Source organism: Typopeltis vanoorti, chromosome 18, assembly GCF_054136105.1.
Source record: "Typopeltis vanoorti isolate ZY-2024b chromosome 18, IOZ_Tvanoo_1.0, whole genome shotgun sequence".
Classification (NCBI taxonomy): domain Eukaryota; kingdom Metazoa; phylum Arthropoda; class Arachnida; order Uropygi; family Thelyphonidae; genus Typopeltis; species Typopeltis vanoorti.
The window spans coordinates 2762875-2786812 of NC_143566.1; the positions used below are offsets into that span (position 1 = coordinate 2762875).

At 36.8% G+C, this 23938-nt stretch overlaps 1 protein-coding gene across 1 annotated transcript in view; it reads left to right on the forward strand.

Annotated features, from left to right (window-relative positions):
- The window catches only part of ACC (acetyl-CoA carboxylase), a 1393224-nt gene that overhangs the window by 462136 nt on the left and 907150 nt on the right, over positions 1-23938 (forward strand). The window contains exon 21 of the mRNA XM_090408519.1: positions 12305-12520. Within this exon, the coding sequence (XP_090264645.1) occupies positions 12305-12520 (216 nt within the window). The remainder of the gene's footprint in view (positions 1-12304; positions 12521-23938) is intronic.

Consider the following 23938-nt stretch of genomic DNA (forward strand, 5'->3'; position numbering starts at 1 on the left):
AATAATAATGGCAAATATCTATTGGATTTCTGCTCAGGATATGGACTGGTTATTACTAACACCATGTTCCAACATAAAAATGTGCACAAATTCACATGGAGAGAAGAGGCAAGGAATAAGAAAAGTCTCATTGACTATGTTATTGTTGATAGTGATGTTTTCTCCCTGGTGCAGGACACTAGAGTGTACAGAGGATTTGAAATTGGAAGTGATCACTATTTAGTCTTGAGCAGGATAAAATTGAATTTCATATTGAAAAGAATAACATGTAAGAAAGTTTTAAAGTGAATAAAAGTTGAGCAGCTCTCAGATGTGAACTGTAGACTAAAATACACAAAGATTATTGAAGAAAAAATGAAAGAGTTTGAGAACAGGAATCAAACCTTGGAGATTCAGTGGCAAACTCTGAAGAAAACATTGATTGATTCTGCCAGAGAGGCATGTGGTGAGGTTATCTGTAAGGATAAAAAAATCAGAACTCCCTGGTGGACACAGGAAGTTAAAGAGGCAGTGAAGGAAAAGAAGAAAGCATACCAAAAGTTCCTGTCAAATAAGTCAGCTTGTGCTCTTATAGAATATAGAGACAAATGCAAGAATGCTAAACACTGTGTAAAACTAGCTAAACAAAAGTCATGGGAGGACTTTGGCAAGAATATAGAAAATAAATATCAAGAAGGTGGCAAAATATTCTGGAGGTTGTTGAAGAAGCTTAAGAATGGAGGAAAGAGTGCTGTAAAAGGAATTAAAGATGATAAAGGTGACATGAAAACGGAAGAAAAAGATATCCTTGAAGTATGGAGTAATTACTTTGAAAAACTGCTAAATGAAACAAGCAGTGATGACAGCACAGTGGTAAAAAACACTGACCAGGCATGCAGTCAGGAATACATATCCATACTAGAAGTAGAAAAAGCCATCAAAGGCTTGAAATGTGGAAAGGCAGCAGGAGTAGATGATATTCGACCAGAAATGCTGAAGTTTGGTGGTATAAGAGTCTTACAGTGGCTGCACTGCATAGTTCAGAAAGCCTGGACAGAGGGACGAATTCCCGATGATTGGAGTAGAGCTCTCATTGGAGTAGAGCTCTCTCAGAGTGCTGTAAAAGGAATTAAAGATGATAAAGGTGACATGAAAACGGAAGAAAAAGATATCCTTGAAGTATGGAGTAATTACTTTGAAAAACTGCTAAATGAAACAAGCAGTGATGAGAGCACAGTGGTAAAAAACACTGACCAGGCATGCAGTCAGGAATACATATCCATACTAGAAGTAGAAAAAGCCATCAAAGGCTTGAAATGTGGAAAGGCAGCAGGAGTAGATGATATTCGACCAGAAATGCTGAAGTTTGGTGGTATAAGAGTCTTACAGTGGCTGCACTGCATAGTTCAGAAAGCCTGGACAGAGGGACGAATTCCCGATGATTGGAGTAGAGCTCTCATAGTACCCATATATAAAAAGGGAAATAAAACTGCATGTGAGAATTACAGAGGTATTTCCCTACTGAGTGTTCCTGGCAAGATCTATGCAAGTATACTTGAGAAACGATTGAGAAGAATTGTGGAAGAAAAGCTTGGTGAAGAACAAGCTGGATTCAGGCCAAATAGAGGCTGTCAGGATCAGATCTTCACTGTACGACAAATAGTCGAGAAAGCATAGGAATATAACAAAGATCTGTATTTAAGTTTTGTCGATCTGGAAAAGGCATATGACAAGGTGCCAAGAGAGAAGCTATTCAATACGCTTCAGTTATATGGTGTCAATGGGGCATTATATCAAGCAATACTTAGTCTTTATTTGAGTTGTAAGTCAGCAGTTAGAATTGAAGGAAGTACAGGAAGATGGTTTAATGTTAAATCTGGTGTGAGACAAGGATGTACATTATCCCCTCTGTTATTCATTATCTATATGGATCACATTATGAAGGAAAGTGGTATTAAACCTGATATACAAAATTGGAGGTGTTAATGTCAGCTCTTTGCTTTATGCGGATGATGTTATATTCTAAATAAATCTGCTACAAGTCTGCAAGATCTGACTAAATTGAATAGCTGTTTTAATAGATGTGGTATGAAGGTCAGCAATAAAAAGACAAAGACAATGAAAATAGGCAGAATCATTGAAAATGTCAACTGTGTTGTGAATGGAGAACCTGTGGAACAAGTAAAACATTTCAGCTATTTAGGCACGATTTTTACTGAAGATGGTAAATTAAATATAGAAATAGACAACAGATTCAGCAAAGCTGGTATGGTGGGAAGTCAATTGAATAAATTCATGTGGAATAAGAGAGAAATCAGTCGGAACACTAAATTAGCTGTGTACAAGACAGTGTTCAAACCAGTTTTAACTTATGGATCTGAGAGCTGGGTCAGAAGTAAAACACTTGACCAAAGACTAGAGACCATGGATATGAGAGTCCTGAGAAAGATTAGAGGCGTGAACAGATGGCATCAATGGCAATATCATATTAAAAACGAGGATATTAGGAAAGAACTTGACATTGTCAACATCCAGGAATGCGTTAGCAGAGCTAATCTCAGGTGGTATGGTCACTTAAACAGGATGGGTGAGGAAAGATTAGCAAAACAAGTGTTCTCTGCCAGGTTGGCAGCAAAATGACCCAGAGGAAGACCAAGATATAGGTGGATTGATACGGTACAAAATGCTTTAGACGATAGAAATATAAGATCTGATAATGTTGGAGTCGTGACAAGTAACAGACTGATTTGGAGGAAAATTGTAGATAGGAAATTAAAAATGATGTAATTTTTTTCATGTAGTACTATCATATCCTGTACACCCCTTGAGGGTACATGGCAGGAATTTGATGATGATGATGATAATATTATCTGCGATCACAGTAAGCAGATTTTACTGTATTTTGAAGATGAAAACCATGCTGATAATTTGTTGATAGGAAGAAAAGTAGTCACTAAATTTTATTTCTTAAGAATTCTGGAAATGGGTACTGAGATGCCAGAAATGTAAGGAATTGTAACTCAATATGCTGTTTCCTTGTTATTTGAGCTAGGACTGTAGGAATTGAAAATATGTTGCACAGCCTTTCTGAGAAGCCATTTACATTCATATATTGTTTGAAGTTTAAGAGTTCTTGCTGTGATAGTTGAGGTGTAGAACAAATAGTATGAGCTTGTCGTAATAAAGTTTTTGTAATTCCAGTCTTCTGTGATGGATAGTGAGCTGATTGTTGAATATAGCATTCAGTGAAAGTTGGTTTTGATAATTGGAAGTAATTAATTAACTTCATGGTAAATGGAGTAGAATATCTAAAAAAGGACAATTGGTTTTTTTTTTTTTTTTTCATTTCCTTAGTAATGTAAGTTGCTTATATTTGATAAACAACTTGGCAGTGTGTCTTCATTATGGGTTCAAATATCAAAAACATCGTCTATATATAATGAACCCAGAATGAAGGCTCAGGGTTTAACTGAGTAAAGGATATCCTCTAAATATTCTAAATGAAAGTTAATTAGCACAGGGGAGAGTGAACTTCGCATTGTGATTCTTCAACTTGATTGTAAACTTCATTCTGACAAATAATCCAGAGTGCATAACAATGTCAAAAAGTTTCACTATATTCTGTGGAAATGCTTCTGAATGTAGATGTAATGTATCTTCAAGAGGAATATTTGTGAAGATGGATTCTATATCAAAGTTAACCATTATATCAGTGGGGTGTCGGGAAAGATTTTTTACTCATCATCATCATCATCATCGAATTCCTGCCATGTACCCTCAAGGGGTGTACAGGATATGATAGTACTACATGAAAAATTTACATCATTACTAACTTCTTATCTACAATTTTCCTCCAAATCAGTCTGTTACTTGTCAAGACTTCAACAAGTCAGGGAATCTTGCAAACTTGTAGCGGATTTATTTAGAAGTATAACATTGTCTGCATAAAGCAAAGAGCTGACATTAACATCTCGAATTTTGATATCATGTTTAATCCCACTTTCCTTCATAATGTGATCCATATAGATAATCAATAACAGAGGGGATAATGTACATCCTTGTCTCACACCGGATTTAACATTAAACCATCTTCCTGTACTTCCTTCAATTCTAACTGCTGACTTATAACTCAAATAAACACTAAGTATTGCTTGATATAATGCCCCATTGATACCATACAACTGTAGCGTATTGAATAGCTTCTCTCTTGGCACCTTGTCAAATGCCTTTTCCAAATCGACAAAACTTATTATTATTATTATTATTATTATTCAGGCCTTCAAGGAGTCAAAAGACTCATCGAGGGAGGTCCTTCCTAAGACATAAAGTTTGTCCAGACTCATCGAGGGGAGGTCCCCCCCTGAGAAACACAAAGTTTATCATACCACTCTTTAAAGTCACTGACCGTTCTCGCTCCCACCACTCCATCAGGCAATGCATTCCACGGCTCAACCACCCTCCACACAAAGAAACCACTCCTTACCCTCTTGCTCACAGTTTCCTTTCGTAACTTCCAGGGATGACCTCTTGTCATCACTCCTTCCCGCTGATCAACCAAGCGAAAGAACTCCCCAGTGTCAACCCTGTAACCACCTCTCAACAGTTTAAAAGTCTCAATCATATCACCTCTCCTTCTTCTATCCGCCAAACTCTGCAGTCCACATTCTCTCAGCCGATCCTCATAACTATCATTGTACAGTCCTGAAACCATCTTTGTCATCCGTCTTTGTATCCTTTCCACAGTTAATTTATCCCCTTCAAATCCTGGGGACCAAATCTGAGAACAATAGTCCAAGTGTGGTCTGATCAGAGACTTATACAACGGAATGATAACCCTCTTATCTCTGCAGGTCAGTGTCCTTCTCATAATAGCAGCAATCCTCTGTGTTACCTTCACCACCTTTGCAATATGTCCCCTAAACTTCAGGTTTCTATCAATCATCAACCCCAGATCTCTTGTCTCCCCTACTTCCTCCAGTATAACTCCTCCCATAGAGTATGCAGCATCCCATCGATGTTTCCCAAACCTCAAGACCTTACATTTTGCTGCATTAAACTGACACCCCCATTCATTTGCCCATCTATCTAGCTTATTTAAATCCTCTTGCAGGGCTACCACATCTGCGCTATTACTAATAATCCTTCCCAGCTTCGCATCATCCGCAAACAACTGAATATCCCCCTGCAATCCACTGGCTATGTCATTGATATAAAGGTTAAACAATATAGGTCCTAGTACTGAGCCCTGTGGGACCCCACTTGTAACCCTCTGCCTCCTGGAAACTGCTCCACCATACACAACTCTCTGATACCTATCAGACAGCCAATCCTGAATCCAGTTGACCAATCTGACATCCAGACCCATGTGCTGCAACTTAAATATCAGCTTATCATGTGGCACCCTGTCAAATGCCTTCGCCAAGTCTAAGAAAATTGCAGTATATGCCTTTCCCTCATCTAATGCTCTTGTAACTTTATTATAAAAGGCTAGCATATTACTAAAACAAGAGCGTCCTTTCACAAATCCATGTTGATTCTCACAGATAACATTACCCTCATCTGCCCAATGCTGTACACGGTCCCTCACTACTTTCTCCAAGATCTTAACAACTACTGATGACACACAGACTGGCCTATAATTAGACACTTCCAGTCTGTTACCACCCTTATGCAATGGCACTATCTTACCTTCCTTCCATTCCCTGGGCACCTTTGCCAAAGCCAGACTTTCATTGTAAAGCCACGTTAAAGGTATTGTCAATTCGCTAGCACATTCTCTCAAAACTCGTGGCGAAATACCATCCAGTCCCACAGCTTTACTGACATCCAGAGTACTCAGTATCTGAAACACACTCTCCTCCTGTACCTCCAGACCTCGTACCAGTCCTATCCCTCTAGCATTAAAACTGACTCCTCTAGGATGAAATACTCCAATAAAGTGTTCATTGAACAATTCCACTATGTCCTCTGCATCAGTCACTCTATTCCCATTTTTATCCCACAATATCATTCTTCCACAGTCATTTCTCCTCCTACTGGCCACATAGCTAAAAAATTCCCTAGGATTTTCTTTGGATCTTAGGGCCAATCTCCTCTCATATTCCAGTTTCGCTTTCCTTACCACACGAGTCACTCTTCTGGCCTGTGTCTTATATTCTTCACCCATCCTCTCTTCACCTGTCTCCTTATATCTCTTCCATAGCCTCTTTTTCGCATGCAGTTCCTGTTTAATGTTGTTTGTCATCCACTTTACTCCAAATTGCGCCCTCTTCTTCACTCGTGGTATACAACTTACCATTGCTGATAACAAATATTCTTTCACAATTTCCCACGCACTGGTGATATCCCGGCCGTCCAATTCCTCCCTCCATGAAACTTCCCGAAGTTGACGTCTAAGACTATTATAATCACCTGCCTTATAATTCCACATAAGTTCCCGTCTCTTTGATACTCCTGCATGTCTATTCATTTTCCATGTCAACACCATATGGTCACTCTCTCCAACTGGTGGGAGAGACGTCAACTCAGTTATTATCAACTCTTCTGATGCTATAACCAAATCCAAAATTTTTGAACCTCTTGTTCCCTCTGTTACATGTTGCCTAAGACATTTGTCCCTCAAGAATTCTAGAAATTCCATTCCCCTATTGTTACATGCATGTTCCTCTCTCCAATTTATACTACTGAAGTTAAAATCTCCCATAACAATCATTCTTCTTGCACTTGCCAAACTTAGCTGCCTAAACATCTCCTGGTCCCCATTCTCTGTGCTCCTGGGTCTGTAGCAACACCCCACTAAATATCCTGTCTTGCCTACCTCTATCTCACACCATACGCTCTCAAAATCATTTGTCTCACTTCCTTCCAAATTCTCCACTCTTAGAGGACATAGGTCATCACTTATCATAAGCAGCACCCCACCACCACGCTTTCCCCTCCTATCCTGACGAAAAATGCTATACCCAGCGACTTCTATTCCTGTTTTTATATCCTCTTCTGTCAACCACGTCTCAGTGATCGCAATAATTTTTGGCCAGGCTGATGCTATCTGCGCCACCAATTCCTCTCCCTTATTCCGGATACTCCTGGCATTAGTATACAGCATATAAATGCCATTGTTTCTATACCCAGCCTTATCCCTTCTAGACTCCACTGGGCTCAGTGTTACCTGACATTGTCTCCCTTCTCCCAAGTATCCATTCCCACAAGAGGCCACCCCTGCTATCATCCTCCCTGGGACACACTGACTCGTTCAGAACAGCAATCTCTCCAGATGCCTACGCCCTTCCTCATTCAAATGTAAACGGTCTCTCGCATACAACTCCTCTCTTTCCTCAAACGCACTCCAAGCATCCACATATACCAGTCCTCTCTTGTCACACATTCTCGCTATTATGCCATTCAATATCACCGCTCTTCTGCTCAGCTCATCATTATCATACCTAAGCTACACGCACACTATTTTTCCTCTTTCTGTCTTCTTCCGTACAGTCTCAAGCAAAAATCTCATATCTCTCGCTGCCCGACTTACATTACCACTCAAGTCATTCGTTCCTACCATCACAATCATCTCATTCACCCTTTCACCTCTCTTAATTGCCATAGCCACCCTTTCTATTGTTCCTCCTGGCAAACACTCCTCACGCATCCTATCTTGAACACCACAGATCATTGAGTCGCCATACATTATACCTCTTACCATTCCCTCGCTCCTATTGTTTCCATTCTCTCCTCTTCTTTCATTCCCATACCTCTCTCTTCTACTGTTTCCATTCTCTCCTCTTCTAGCACTCCCATACATCTCTCTCATTCCCTCTCTCTTACTGTTTCCATTTTCTCCACTTCTAACACTTCCATATCCCTCTCTCATTCTGTCTCTCCTACTACTGTTTCCATCCGCTCGTCTTCTAGCATTCCCATACCTCTCTCTCATTCCATCTCTCCTACCGTTTCCATTCTCTCCTCTTCTAGCACTTCCATATCTCTCTCTCATTCCGTCTCTCCTACTGTTTCCATCCTCTCGTCTGCTAGCATTCCCATACCTCTCTCTCATTCCCTCTCTTCTACTGTTTCCATTCTCTCCTCTTCTAGCACCCCCATACCTCTCACTCATACTCCTTAAATTCTCTCTCTCTCCTACTCTGATTTGCCTTGCATTTATCTCTTCCATTCTCCTAATCTTATCTTTCATACTTCTGCTCTCATTCACTAGACATTCCACCTCCTCTTTCAACTCATCTATCTCCCTCTGCAGGTCAGTCACTCTTAATCTAAATTCACTCTCCCATACAAAACCATCTCCTAAACTTCCACAGTCACTCACACCTTCCACACTATCAACTATTATTTTCTCATTCGCTCCTATCATACTACTTGTCTTCCTATTCTCCGTTCCTGGAGCAACAAAGTCGGATATCGATATATCTAATGTATTTATTTCCTCCAACTGCCTGCATTTGGCGCACATACGCTCTCCACTCTCTTTAACAAGCCACATATGTAATTCCCGAGAAGCATACATGCCGCAAGTACTGCATGCCACAAAGTCCTTTATGATATTGCTAATAATTGAGTTTTTAAATGGCGGAGGACTTGGCGTTACGCCACTTGCGACTGCTGCTGAATCCACCATCATTCCTTACTGCCGAGTAGCGTAATCTTTAATAATTATTCAATTAATAAATAAGAGGGGAAAAAAGTACAAACATCAGAACATTTAAAGTACTAAATATAATTAAATAAACGAAATATAACTAAATACAGTAACTTAGCTTCGTTTTGTCTTCCACCGTTACGCGTTCGATTCCGACGGTACCAACATATATTGTATCGCGACAGCAACTAACTTCCAAAAAAACAACCACTGAAGTACACTCGTATTCAGAGAAACAATTTAGCACTCAAAAACGTAGAAAAACGGGGGAAAAAGCGGACTATTCACCGATTAAAAATCACTTTCTTCTGCACAGCTCAAATTCACCGCCACGTGCTACCTTAAATAAAACTTAAATACAGATCTTTGTTATATTCCCATGATTTCTCCACTATTTGTCATAAAGTGAAGATCTGATCTTGACAGCCTCTATTTGACCTGAATCCAGCTTGTTCTTCACCAAGCTTTTCTTCCACAATTCTTCTCAACCGTTTCTCAAGTATACTTGCATATATCTTACCAGGAACACTCAGTTGAGAAATACCTCTGTAATTCTCACATTCAGTTTTATTTCCCTTTTTATATATGGGTACTATGAGAACTCTACTCCAATCATCGGGAATTCGTCCCTCTGTCCAGGCATTCTGATCTATGCAGTGCAGCCACTGTAAGACTTTTATACCACCATACTTCAGCATTTCTGGTCGAATATCATATAGTCCTGCTGCCTTTCTGCATTTCAAGCCTATGATGGCTTTTTCTACTTCAAGTATAGATATGTATTCCTGACTGCATGCCTGTTGAGTGTTTTTTACCACTATGCTATCACTGCTTGTTTCATTTAGCAGTTTTTCGAAGTAATTACTCCATACTTCAATATATCTTTTTCTCCCATTTTCATGCCACCATTATCATCTCTAACTCCTTTTGCAGCACTCTTTCCTCCATTCCTAAGCTTCTTCAACAACCTCCAGAATATTTTGCCACCTTCTTGATATTTATTTTTTATGTTCTTTGCAAAGTCCTCCCATGACTTTTGTTTAGCTAGTTTTACACACTGTTTAGCTTTCTTACATTTGTCTCTGTATTCTCTAAGAGCACAAGCTGACTTATTTGCGAGAAACTTTTGATATGCTTTCTTCTTTTCCTTCACTGCCTCTTTAACTTCCTGTGTCCACCATGGAGTTCTAATTTTTCTATCCTTGCAGACAACTTCACCACATGCCTCTCTAACTGAATCAATCAGGGTTTTCTTCAAAGCTTCCCACTGAATCTCCAAGGTTTGGTTCTTGTTCTCAAACTCTTTCATTTTTTCTTGAATAATCTTTGTGTATTTTAGTCTACAGTTCACATCTGAGAGATGCTCAACTTTTATTCACTTTAAAACTTTCTTACATGTTATTCTTTGCAATATGAAATTCAATTTTATCCTGCTCACAGACTAAATAGTGATCCTCTGTATACCCTGGTGTCCTGCACCAGGAAGAAAACATCTCTATCAACAATAACATAGTCAATAAGACTTTTCTTATTCCTTGCCTCTTCTATCCATGTGGATGTAATAACCAATCCATGTCCTGAGCAGAAATCCAACAGATATTTGCCAATATTATTAGCTTTGTTCTTTTCTCCAAATTTTCCCAAAACATTTTTGTATGTCTGACAATCATTTCCTACTCTGCTATTTAGATCCCCAACAAAGACCAACTTTTCCTTTTTCATTGTGTCAGTTGCTTTTTCTAAAGCCTCAAAAATTTTCCTCCACTTCTACCTTAGTAGAACCTTCTGTGGGGCCATAGGCACAAATAAGTCTCATTGTCCAGTTCCCCATTCTCATATATGCCCACATCACTCTTCTTGAGACTGCCTGCCATTCAAGAAGATTAGCCTCGTATTTTGTGTTGAATACTATGGCTACTCCTTCTTTTCCTTGATTGTCATTGCCTGAATATAACATTTTGTATTTATTGCTCAGAAAGATCTCACCAGTTTTTGTCTTTTTTGTTTCAGTCACTCCTATTATGTCGATTCCCCTCATCAGCCACTCTTGTTACATTATTATAAAACAAAATTAGTGAAAGAAGAATATCCCTTAATGAATACATGCTGACACTCACAGTTACTATTACCTTCATTTGCCCACTTTATGATCTCTCAGTAATTTCTTCAAAATCTTGACGATTACAGATAAAATACAGACTGTTCTATAGTTTGATGTTTCCTTTCTACCACTATCCAAGCAGTGTCACTTTAATTCCTGGGTAATTTACCACTAGCTAGATTTTCATTGAATAGCTATGCCGATGGGGCTCTCAGTTCCATCTCACATTCTCTTAAAACATGGTTCAGACAATAAGACAATTAAATAAGTGAATAAGACAATTTGTCTGTCTTATTGACTTCTGGGATGCATAGTATTCAAAGTACATTCTCCTCATACTCTAGGAATGAAACCCGATTTTCTGAGATGAAATACCTCAATAAAGCAGTCATTAAACTGCTTTGGTGTGTCATCTGCATTGTTCACTTGAATCCCATTTCCATCTAACCATATCATTTTTCTACAATCTTCCTACTGGCCACATGAAAAAATTCCTTAGGATTTTCTATGGATTGCAGTGCTCATTACCAAGTGAAAAAACTTTCAACATCTTTCTCTAATCCAGAGTAATTTAATAATAATAAAGTGTGACACCTTTTGGCAACTCATATATGGAAATATGACTTCTACATTGCTTCAATCTTGGTATCACCTCTGGGTCTGGCTCCCACTGAAGAGACCTCAATAAAGGTCGAAACTAGTCTGGATAGTGATTGCACTACCCAGACCAGTTTTCACTACCCATCACTAAGGCAAGTGATGTGAAGTCAATCCACCTTTGCCACGAGTTGCCCAAGTCCTGAAGATACTTCAGGCGCAAACTTTTTTACTTTCACTTGGATAAAGGATTAAACTAAATATATGTCATCTTCTCCTATTCCATTTTTGTATTCTTTACCATGCTAGTTGCCTGGCTTGAGTCTTCTATTCCTGATATAACTTCTCTCCACCTCTGTCTTAATTGTTATTCCATAACCTCTTTTTCATCTGCAGTTACAGTTTGATTTCATTGGTCATTTGCTTTACACTCTCATGTTATCTTTTCACTTGAGGAATACAAGAGAAAAAATTTCCAATATTATTGTAGTCACCTGCCTAATACATACATAAAGGGAGAAGTAACTATTGTACATAATTATGGTACACCAATTGTATGTACAATTGTTGTATAGTTTTCTGTTGTATATGATACTTGACAAGAAATTAAGTTCTTGATTTTTTTTATTTTATCTGAGAATAAAGTAAATAATATCTTAAATTCCATGGGAAATATCTTCATGTGTAGTCTATTTGTATGTAGAGTATTTAACTTGTCTTCAAGAGCAGTTGACTTGGTGTGCTTATATTTAGATAAAATAAGGATGAATACAAGAATGTAAAATCTAGTAAAATATCCTTGATACAGTTTTTGTTTTCTGGTGTTTTCCATCTTAATTTTGCCCTGTTGTGGTAATAAAAATTAGGAAATTCAAGAATATCATAAAATATTATTTTTTTTTTAATTTTAAACTTGAACTACTGTTTTAAAAAAATGGTTTTTATTTACTTTTTTTTTGTTTGTTATTTTGCAGGCTCAGCTTTTTACTGGAGAATTTCCTGAAACAAAAGTTCCAAGCGTACATGGAGACAAACTAAATCAAGTCTTCCAAACTGCACGACAGGAATTAGAAAATATTCTTGCAGGTTATGCTCTTTGTGATCCATATTACAGTCACAGGATGGCAGTAGCAGTAGATATATTTATGAAAATTCTTAGAGATCCTAGCCTTCCTCTTTTGGAACTTCAGGTTTGTATCTAAAATGATAATAATTTATCTTATTGTATTTATTATTATGCAGTGGAATTCAAAGGTGAAAGAATGCTCAATGTATGATCCTTTCAAGCATGGTTAAGTAGACTTTCTTGTCTGTTTACATACGTTTACTGTACCTCGGAGTACAGTACTTCTCCTCGAACGAGGGGGGGGTGAAAGCGAGAGAGAGAGAGTTCCTAGGACCACAATAAACATACTTGTAGCAGAAAATAGTAGTTATTATTGTCATTATTACATCCTCCATGAGGTTAGCAGTCTCATTGTAGGAGGTTCATTCAAATGATAACATATATTTCATACTAAATCTTAAATTCTTTAACATTTCCTATATTAACATATTCTGGTAATGTGTTCTATTCACTCACAATACTCCAGGTAAAAAAAAATCTCCTCACACCCCTCCCCACCACACTTTTTACATAACTTCTAGGGATGACCTTTGGTACTTACTGTCTTGCTTTTTATTATTTTTTTTTTAATCCCCTTCCCTCTGGATTAATTTGATGAAATCTCCTCACCAACTTAAATATCTCTCTTCATATCACCTCCTCTCCTTCTATCCACCAAACTCTGCAATCCACATTTCTTCATTCCAGAGTCCTTATATTGTCTTAGTCACTCATCTCTGGATCCTCTCCAATGCTTTCACATCATATTGAAACCAGGTAACCAACTCTAAGCACAGTGATCTAAGTCTGGTCTGACCTGTGTTTTATACACAAATACCTCCTTATCCCTACATGTTAGAGTACTTCTTATTATAGCAGCACTACAATGTACAGCACTTGAAACATGCTCTCTAAACTTCATTCTACGGATAACTGGAGTGAAGAAGAACACGATGCCCCTGAGATCTTACAAGGTGAAGTGGAAATGGCACTGCCAGAAATGAAGAATAGAAAGACCCCAGGTGGAATTATGATAGACTTCTTGAAACTGAGAGGAAGCCCTGTCATCAAAACAGCTGACTAAACTCTTTAATAAATGCCTAAAACAGAGAAAAATTCCAAAAAATTGGAACAATTCACTTCTAATATTAATTTTTAAAAAGGGCAATAAGGAAGAAATTAAAAAATACAGACCTATAAGCCTACTCCCCACCATGTATAAAGTCTTCACAAAAATTATAAATAATAGAATAAAATTTAAACTAGAGGGAATGCAATCCTATGAACAAGCTGGATTTAGAAAGAATTCAATACTTTGGACCATATTCACACATTAAGACAGCTTATTGAAAAATCAATTGAATACAGTAAACCCTTATGTCTGGCCTATATAGACTACAAGAAAGCATTTGATTCAGTTAAAACATCTACAACACTAAAAGCACTTGAAACCCAGGGAACTGAGAAACCATATATTGAAACACTAAAACATATTTACAATAATGCAACTTCTGTAATTAAATTATATAAAAACAGTGAAAAGTTCCCAATACAAAAAAGGCATCTGGCAAGGCGACACCATATCTCCCAAATTATTTACAGCTGCACTATAGGAAGTCTTTAGATTGGGAAACAAAAGGAATAAATATAAATGGAGAAAGGCAGCATCATCTGAAATTTGCAGATGATATTGACCTAATAGCAGATAATCTTGAAAATCCAGAAGAAAGGCTAAATGAAGCCTCCAAAGTAATTGGATTAAAAATAAATAGAGAAAAAACAAAAATAATGATGAATAAATACATAACCCATAGAACTGTCAAAGTTGAAAACTATGAAATAGAACAAGTTACTTCATATGTATATTTGAGCCAATTGTTATCCTTTGGGGATTGCCAAAGAAAAGAGATTGAACAAAGAATTCACCTTGGATGGATGACTTATGGGAAAATGAGAGACATATCCAGAAGTGACATCCCTATGAGTCTAAAATTGAAAGCTTTCGACCAGTGCATACTTTCTGTCCTAACATACGGAGGAGAAACATGGACTTTAACAGAAGCCTTAAACAAAAAGCTGAGAACAGCACAACATCGCATGGAGAGAAGTATGCTAAAAATAACAATAAGAGATAGGAAGACAGATACCTGGATAAGATCCCAAACAGGTGTCATGGATATTGTAAAGTACATTAAACAGGCTAAGTGGAGATGGGCTGGCCATATTGCCAGATGCATGAATGGGAGATGGATTAGAAAAACAACAGAGTGGAGACCAATGGATGGAGCAAGACAAAGGAATGAGATGGATGGGAGAGGCAGAAAACTGAGTTGTCTGGAAAATCATGGGAAAGACTTTCGTGCAACAGTGGACAGAACCAAAAGGTCGAAGAAGAAGACAATGTACAGCACCTGCAACATGCTCTCTAAACTTCATTCTACTATCAAACATCACTCCCAAATCTCGAATATTTTCCACTTCCTACAGTACATCACCATCAATATGATACACAGTCTCATATTTCTGGACTCCAAAATGCAACACCTTGCACATGTTAATATTAAAACTATAACCCCACTCTTTTGTCCAAGTCAAAAGCCTATTCAAATCTTCCTGAAGGAAATTAACATTAGCAGTGCTACTTATAATTCTTCCCAACTTTGCATCATCAGCAAACAACTGAAGATTCCCAGTAAGTCCACATGATATATCATTTATGAACAAGTTAAACAGCAGGGGGCCCCAAGAACAGCACCCTGGGTCATACCACTGGTTACCCTCCTTTTTTTTTGAGACCCTGCTCCATCGTACTCAACCTGCTAGTATCATCCAGAAAGTCAATCTCTGATCCATCTATAATGGATCAGAGATTGATCTAAGAAATATACTATCTATTCCCATGATCTGCAGCTTGTATGCTAACTTATTTGGTAATCTATCAAATGTTTTGCAAAATCCAAGAATATTACTGTATGAAATTCTCCCTTATCTTATTATAAAATGCAAGTCTTTTATTAAAACGAGACCTCCCTTTTACAAATCCATGCTGATCACATCATAGAGAATGCTGTGTCTATCAACCCAGTCCTGTATTCTGTTCCTAACCAATCTCTCCAACACCTTGACTACAACTACAGTTATACAAACTGGTCTATAATTGGAAACTTCTGTCCTAGAACCATGATTGTGGAGTGGTACTATTTTGCCTTCTTCTCACTAAATTACCAGGTCAAGAGCATAGCTAACTGTTAAGTACATTCTTTAAGAATATGTGGTGATATGTCATCCATTTCCACAGCCTTATTAACATCTAACTCAATCAACACCTGATACACCTCTGATTCTTTCACTTCCAATTCTCCTAATACCTGTCTCCCATCTACAAGGGAAGTACAGAAAGTAAGTTCCTTTTTAAAATATTTTCACTACAGTGCTGCGATTGCAATTGTGATCATGTGTGCTGAGTTTGTTGATTCATTAGCAAGGCGATGGCGCCATTTTCAGACTTCTCGCAGTGCGTACATTTCTTGGAAAGAAAATAAAATCGCCCACCGCATGTAAAATCGATGGGGTATGATTTTTTAATGAAGGAAGGACAGGTGTGCACGATGATGAATGGAGTGGGCGACCATCTTTAGTGACTGACGATTTGGACTAATGCCCACCCACCCACACACACAGAATGCGAAACACAACAACTTCTCGCCACCTTCGGCTGGGAACAATTCCATCATCCTCCATATACTCCTGACCTCACACCAAGCAACTTTCTCCTTTTCAAACATCTGAAATCTTTCCTTGGTGGCTGGTGGTTTCAAGATGATGACAAGGTGAAAAGAAGCAGTCAATACGTGGTTTGTGTCACAGGCAGCAACCTTCTGCAATGAAGGTATATAACTCTTGGTGCCCTGTTATGATAAATGCCTGAACAATGGCAGAAATTATGTAGAAAAGTAATGAAAGATGTCTACTTTAATTTCCAATAAAGTTTTTTTTGTAAGTATATTTTTGTTTCTCTGACAACCATTGGAACTTACTTTCTGGACTTCCCTCGTATATATTGTACCACATCATTTACACCAGTATGATATACACTGATAAAGTGCTCGTTCAATAATTCCACTATATCCTTTGCAACTGTTATTCTTCTGCCATGACTATCCACCTATATCAACCTGCCATAATTAATCTAAATATGCTTAATAAGGAAACACTGCATAGTCCCAATTAAGAAGTTTTATATTTTGAGAATAGAACTGGTAAAAAACTGACTAATGAGCATTTATTATTTTCAGGAATTTGTTGGGAAAAATGTTCAGTCTAGTAGACTTGTTAAGTACATTGAAGCAAACTATTAATAGAATGAGTCAGAGGAGAGAATGAATTCATCCTTTAAAGATAAAAGATCTCAAAGTATAGTTTAGAAGGCCTTTATAATATCTTATTTAGAAACCCTAGGATCCAAGATGCATCTGAAAGAATTGCATTAAGTGTGTGCATAATACACATAAACAAATTGACATAATCTCATTACATAGAAATAACAAAATTGATATTGCCTCATTATTGATATTAATACCATCGTGTCATGAGGTTTATGTCTACCTCCTGAATGTCATACTTTCAAAGGTTGGTCGATTGGTAGAGCCTCTGCTACTAGTGGCTTATGCAAAAAGTTAAGCAAGTTTGAGCGCATTTAGTAGTTGGAAGGAGATCAATTGTTCGATGCTGTTGGCACACTTTCCCTAGATGAGTCTTTGGACTCCCTGGAGATGTCACATAATAATAATAATCATAATAATAAAAAATACATTACTTTAGCATTAATAACATATCGAGGGGGAGGGAACCATTTGAATTATGTCAATGTTTTTGTTTAATCAACGAAAGAATAAAAGTGAGAATAGCAGTTTTTTTTCATAAATCGCATAGGAATATTTCATGCATTATAAATGCTAGAGCAAAAGAATTCTTTAACTAAGATGAATGCAAATTAGAAGAAATGATGATGGATGTGACACTGGTTAAATGTGTAAGAGAGTGACTGCTAGACAGATATCAAAAAGTGGTATATGGAGGGGAAGAATCGAGGTGACTATTGGTGTACTGCAAGGAGGTTCAGTGCTGGGACAACTGCTGTTTAATTTGTGTATAAATGATATTAGGAAATAACCTGAAAGGAAATATTCAGTTGTTTGCTGATGATGCAAAATTAGGTAGAGTAGTAGTTAATCAAAGCGATGTGGAGAGCTTGCAGGACAATTTAAATAGGCCGTCAGTATGGGTAAAAGTTAACAGGTGCAAGTTTAATGTCGAGAAATGTAAAGTTATGCATTTCGGGATAAGTAGATTACAAGCCATGTGTATCATGTTGATGGCATTGTACTCCAGGAAATAAATGAGGTTAGAGATTTAGGGATGGTGGTGATAGAAAGAGAGTTAAAGTTTAGAGGCCATATTGCTAAGATAGCCCATGAGATTACTTGGCTATTGAAGCACACATTAACAAGTAGGGATAAAGAAGTTTTTAATTCCTTTTTACAAGTCCTTGATAATTAATATGAAAAATCAATTTTAATATAAAAAAAACTAATGGTAATAGGAAGAAAAAGAGAAGCAATCCAAATGAATGAAAAAGAGAAGCAATCCAAATGAAAATAGGAAACAATAATAAATAATAAATTACCCGATAACCATAGTAATTAACTTTAATGAAATGAAAGTACAACTGAAAATAACAGTACATCATCAGTGTGTAGAAACAAGCAACTTAAAGGAACCAGGTTACAAAGTACGTACAGCAGTTGGTGGTTTACCAATTAAAAACTGTTGCCTACTAATATCAAAAATAGTTGTATTATTAAACAACTATTTTTGATGGTTACATAAGATAAGAATCTCCCAAACATTTGGGAGAGAGAGAGAGAGAGACAATCGTTCCAATTCAAATTTGGCTGATATTAAAGAGCAGTTTAAATATGAATACCTTTGATAAAGGTATTCATATTTAAACTTGTGTCTATGGAGGACGAGCTTTATCCCACTGGATATTGTGTTTAGTGTCAATACTGTGTTGTGCCAGGCTAGACTTTTGAGGTTTCATGTATTTGATATAATATTGATGTTCTTTAATTCTTTTTTCTACAGAACGGCCTGTTTGTCCAAAGTATGTTAGATTACATGCATACGGTATCTGATAAACACCAGATAGAGGTGCCAGTTTGTCTTTTGTAGATGGTAACAGATGAAAAATTTTGTTGATCGGAAAATATGTGGGAATGAGATGATACTACTTCAAAATTCTACCGATCGGTTCTGAGATGCCAGAAATATAAGGGTTTGGAACCCTGCGGTCTGTTGAAGAATCCTGAGGTGTTGGGACATAGGAGTCCACTGCTGGATTTGATTAGGGTTGTAGCCATTAAATTCCATTAATTTTTTGATAGTGAGAAGTTCTTGTTGTAAGCTTGAGGGAGAGGAGCACACCTTATGTGCTCTATTAATTAAGGACTTGATAACACCAATTTTTTGAGAGGTGTGATGAAGGTACGTTTTTGATAAACACTAGTTGATAAATTACCGGAGGCTGTGCATGTTAGGATGTCTAAGAATGGTAAATTGCCAGCCTTTTCTTTTTCCATGGTGAACTGAATGCTTGGGTGAAGGCTGTTGATCTGTTGTAGGAAAGTGGCAAGTTCATTTTCAGAATGAGGCCAAATAGCAAAGACATCATCAGCATAACGAAACCAATGAGAAGGTTGGGGATGAATGGATGAGAACAAGGTATCTTCTAGATGGTTCAAAAAATGGTTTGCCAAAGGTGGAGACAGAGGGCTACCCATGGCAGTACCTTCAACTTGTCTAAAGAGCTGTTTTTCCAGCTGAAATATCCTGATTGTATAAGAAATTCAAAAATCTTTGCAATATCAGGAGGGTAATTATCATACAGTAAATTAACAGTGTCAGATAATGGAATGTTGGTAAAGAGGGGAAACAATGTCAAAGCTGACTAACAAATCCGTCTCTAGTATTTGAATATCCTTGATCCAGTGTAAGCAGTTAATAAATGTGACAGAAATTTAACAATTCTTTAGGTGGGAGAGTCAATACAATTCATTATGGGTCTTGCTGGATAACCTTCTTTATGAATTTTTGGGAGGCCACATAGACGAGGAGTTCTTCCAAAATGAGTGTTCAACTTGTCCACAGTAATTTGATCCCATCAAGCAGCTTATTTAATTGTTTGATTTGTATTTTTTGCAGGGTTATAATTAATTTCTTGATAGCTGGAGGTATCCTGTAAAAGGCAGTCTATTTTTCATAGATAAATAATATCTATTTTTCATGAATAGGTAATAGATAAGGCGATAATCAGTACCACTACTGCTTTTCCTTTATATGCCTTCGAAATACATATATTGCTATATTTTCTTAATGAAACTAACACCAGGGTTTCAGCGCTCAATAAATTGCGTGGAGGTAATTTTCTTTTAAAAAGTGAACCAACAACTTCAAAGAATAGTTTATTAGCATCTTCGCTGGAATGTCCCAACAGATTGCATTCAATGTTACACAAAAATTCAAGATACGGGATGCATTTTGGTACCACAGCAAAGTCATGGCCTTTAGCTAATACACTAGTTTCAGCATCAGATAACAGGCAACCAAAAACATTCACAATCCATTTATTAGTGGGAATGTTGTCAGGAGTAATTTTTTGTTTACAGTATAAAGATTCATATTTTTTCATCAGTTTGCAGTAATGTCTTCGTCCGTGCAGTTAGCCTAGTGGCTTTGCGCTTCGCAACCATATGCCTGGGGAAGGAGTGTCCTAGGTTCGATTCCCGTCAACGATGCGAGGAGCTCCAGGATCTTCCTCAGCCATAGCCAAGTTAGCCGGTCTTGGACGTGGACAGCAGGGTTTTTCCGCAAGTTTATATGGTGTTTTTCATCCCGCAATCAGGCAAACCGGTCCGAGGACACACACAGATTACAGTCAGGAATACTGACCCAGCCATAGGTATGATTCATCAGCTGCCAGTTCCGCAGCCTGGATAAAATTGGGGGGTGGGGACTAGATGGTACCGTGAACTCCTGTATAAAGGGGGAATGCTGTATCATCACATGGAATTTATTTATTTAGTAATGTCTTCCATGAGAATGGGCTAAAGATTGTTTAGAAATACAAAGAACAATATCCAATAATTAGTCATTGTGCTAATAAATAAATGGATTGTGAATATTTCTGGTTGCCTGTTATCTGATGCTGAAACTAGCGTATTAGCTAAAGGCTATGACTTTGCTATGGTACCAAAATGCATCTCGTATCTTGAATTTTTGCATAACATCAAATGATCTACTGACATGGACAAGATTATTTGTCCATGTCAGTAGATCTAGTGCCCAGTTGAAAAGATCATCTTGAGACCTTCAGTGGAACAACAAAAAAAAAAGATACCATCACAGCATCTGCAGAAAGTGGCAGCTGGGACTTTAGGATCTGGCCTTTGTTTGCCTTTCTACTAGTGTGTCTGCATGCATTAATAAACCAAAGAGTCCAAAATAGGGTGTATGCACTTCTACCCATGAAGATATCTTGGTGACCATGTTGAAAAATTTTCTAATAATTTAATATCTAAAATCAAATTAGTCAGTTATTTCATTTCCCTAGACATATGTTTACTTCTCTAGATAACAGCATAAGGGATTGCTTGCAAGGAGAAAAAATCCTAACTTAATTGGATTTTTCTTGCCACTCAACACTTGTTTTTCTAGATTTTTCTCTCACTGTTTGAGTAACCATAACATTTTGGATTATTTGACATAATCTACCATATTTTGTCCTTACATTTGTAGCTTATGTCTTTTTATGTGTTAGTCCACATCTGCCATCCTACTCCTGAGGTCACTCATTCACATTATTCAAGATGTCCCACACCAATTTTGTACATGCCATTCCATCCTTGATTTCTGATCTTCTAAACATTACACATCTAAAAATTGAATTCATTTTAGAATTCTATTTTTTTATTGAATTCATATATAAATGTATTTATCCATATGTCTACACAGCCGGTCTATTTTAGTTTTCTAGACCAATAACGTTGTCACGCCTCATAGCCCTTCCCAATTTTAGTGTGATCGTTGATTTTTCAATGAATTGCATATCCCCATATAAATTTTCTCCAATGTCATTAACATGTAGGATAGACAACAGCATCCCTCTTCAGCTAATCTCCTCTCTAATTGACTATCAGCTAATCTCCTCTCTAACTCACTTATCTGCTACCTAATCCAATGTGTCCTAATGTTAATTAACTAACATGTAATTATTATTTCTTATTATTTTTAAATAAAATCTATTCAACAAGCAACCCACCAATAGAATGGAAAAAAGGAATAGTGATTCCTATCTTTAAAAAATGTAGCAGAGATGACCCTAAAAATTATAGAGATATAAGTATCTAAATTCCTGTTACAAAATATATAGCAGAATTTTGAATAACAAACTAATAAAATATTCTGAAAACTTTATTTTAGAAGCACAAAATGGATTCAGAAAAGGACAGTCATGTATGCTTTTGCATAAAGTTAATAATAGAGAAAAGAAGAGAATACGATTTAGAAACAAATATTACATTTATTGACTTTGAAAAAGCATTTGATAAAGTTAAAAGAAGTATTTTATTTAATATGTTAAAAGAAAGACAAATATCAAATAATATTCTAAAAGCTATCATGAGTATATATGAAAATAATCAAATACAAATAAGATAAAATTATGAACTGTCATATCTGAGAGAGATAGACCAAGGAGTCCAACAGGGATGTCCCCTTGAAATGGAATAAAAATTTCCACCAAGGTATTAAACTTTCTCCTGCTGTGAACTTAAACACACTCCTTTTTGCTGATGACCAAATAATAATTACAAATTCAGAAGATAACTTACAGAAAGATATTTTAAATTTAAATGAAATAGCAAAAGATTATGCAATGATAACATCAACAGAAAACTCAAAAACAACGGCATATAAAGGACAAGATCCAATAAGAAATAGTAATAGATAACAAAATTTTAGAACAGATGAATTCGTTTAACTACCTAGGACGTATGATTACATATGAAAATGAAAAAGATATAAACCTAAAAATTGCAAAATATTTAAAAATAACAGGTGTAATTAATTCTATATTTAAAAATAACAGGCGTAATTAATTCTATATTTAAACCTAACCTGTTCAAATACAAACCAGACCAAAAGTATGCAATACATTAGCCCTACCTGTCCTATTGTATGGAAGTGAAATCTGGACAATAAAACAAAAAGACAAGCGAAGTTTAATAACTGCAGCTGAAATGAAGTTTATGAGAAAAACTGCCAAATATACTCTATTCAATCACAATGAATAGAGTATATTTGAAATGAAGAAATTATGAAAGAATTAAACCAGGAACCAGTAATAGAAAAAAATATAAACATAAATGGATTCGGAACATGTTAAATGAATGAAAACAGAAAGATTACCAAAACAAGCCTTAAATTAAAAACCATAAAGAAAAAGAAAACTAGGATGTCCTCTAAAGAGATTCAATGTTGACTTCTAAGGTTCAGAACAGGCCATCCTAGGCCTAAATCCTTGAAAAGCATGATGATGGCAATGAACTAACATGTAATCTCAATTTTCATCTAAATATTCTACTTTATTTGTATTTCCTTTGTTCTATAAGAGGGTGGTCTGAAAACTTCTCAGCCTTGACCATAGGTGGCAGCACTATTGGCAAGATTTTTTTTTTACCCTAAGTTGGTACATCTGTTATAAGCATCCATGTGAAATTGCAAGTCATTCTATCAGGTAGTTTTGTTTTATACAGCTGTCTGAAGCAAAAGTTGTTGTCTCTATCCCTTGAAATGGATAAAATTGAGTATTGTGCGGTTATAAAATTCTTTGTAAAAGAAGGTTTAACACGAAAAGAAATTAATTCGACGTTCATAAAAATTTATGGGCACTCTTCTCCTTCGTTTTCGACAATTAAGAAATGGGCTGCCAAGTTTAAATTGGCTGTACCAGCCTTGAAGATGATCCACATGAAGGATGTCCAAAAAGTGTAACAACACCAGAAATCATTGTTCAAGTGCACAATATGGTATTAGATGACCAGCGAGTCAAAGTGCATGAAATGCTCAGACTATAGGCATTTCAAAAGAACGTAGGATATATTTTGCATGAAGAATTGCAAATGAAAAAACTTTGTGCAAGATGGGCCGTACTTGCTCACAGTAGATCAAATACGCACTCACATGAAAATCTCTGAACAGTGCTTGGAGCTTTTTAACAAGAGTAAAACTGATTTTGTGCATCTATTTATTACTATGGATGAGACTTGGATTCACCATTACACACCAGAATCCAAACAGCAGTCAAAACAGTGGACAGAAGCCGGTTGTTCAATGTCAAAGAAGACAAAATTGGTTCCATCAGCAGGAAAGGTCATGGCATCGG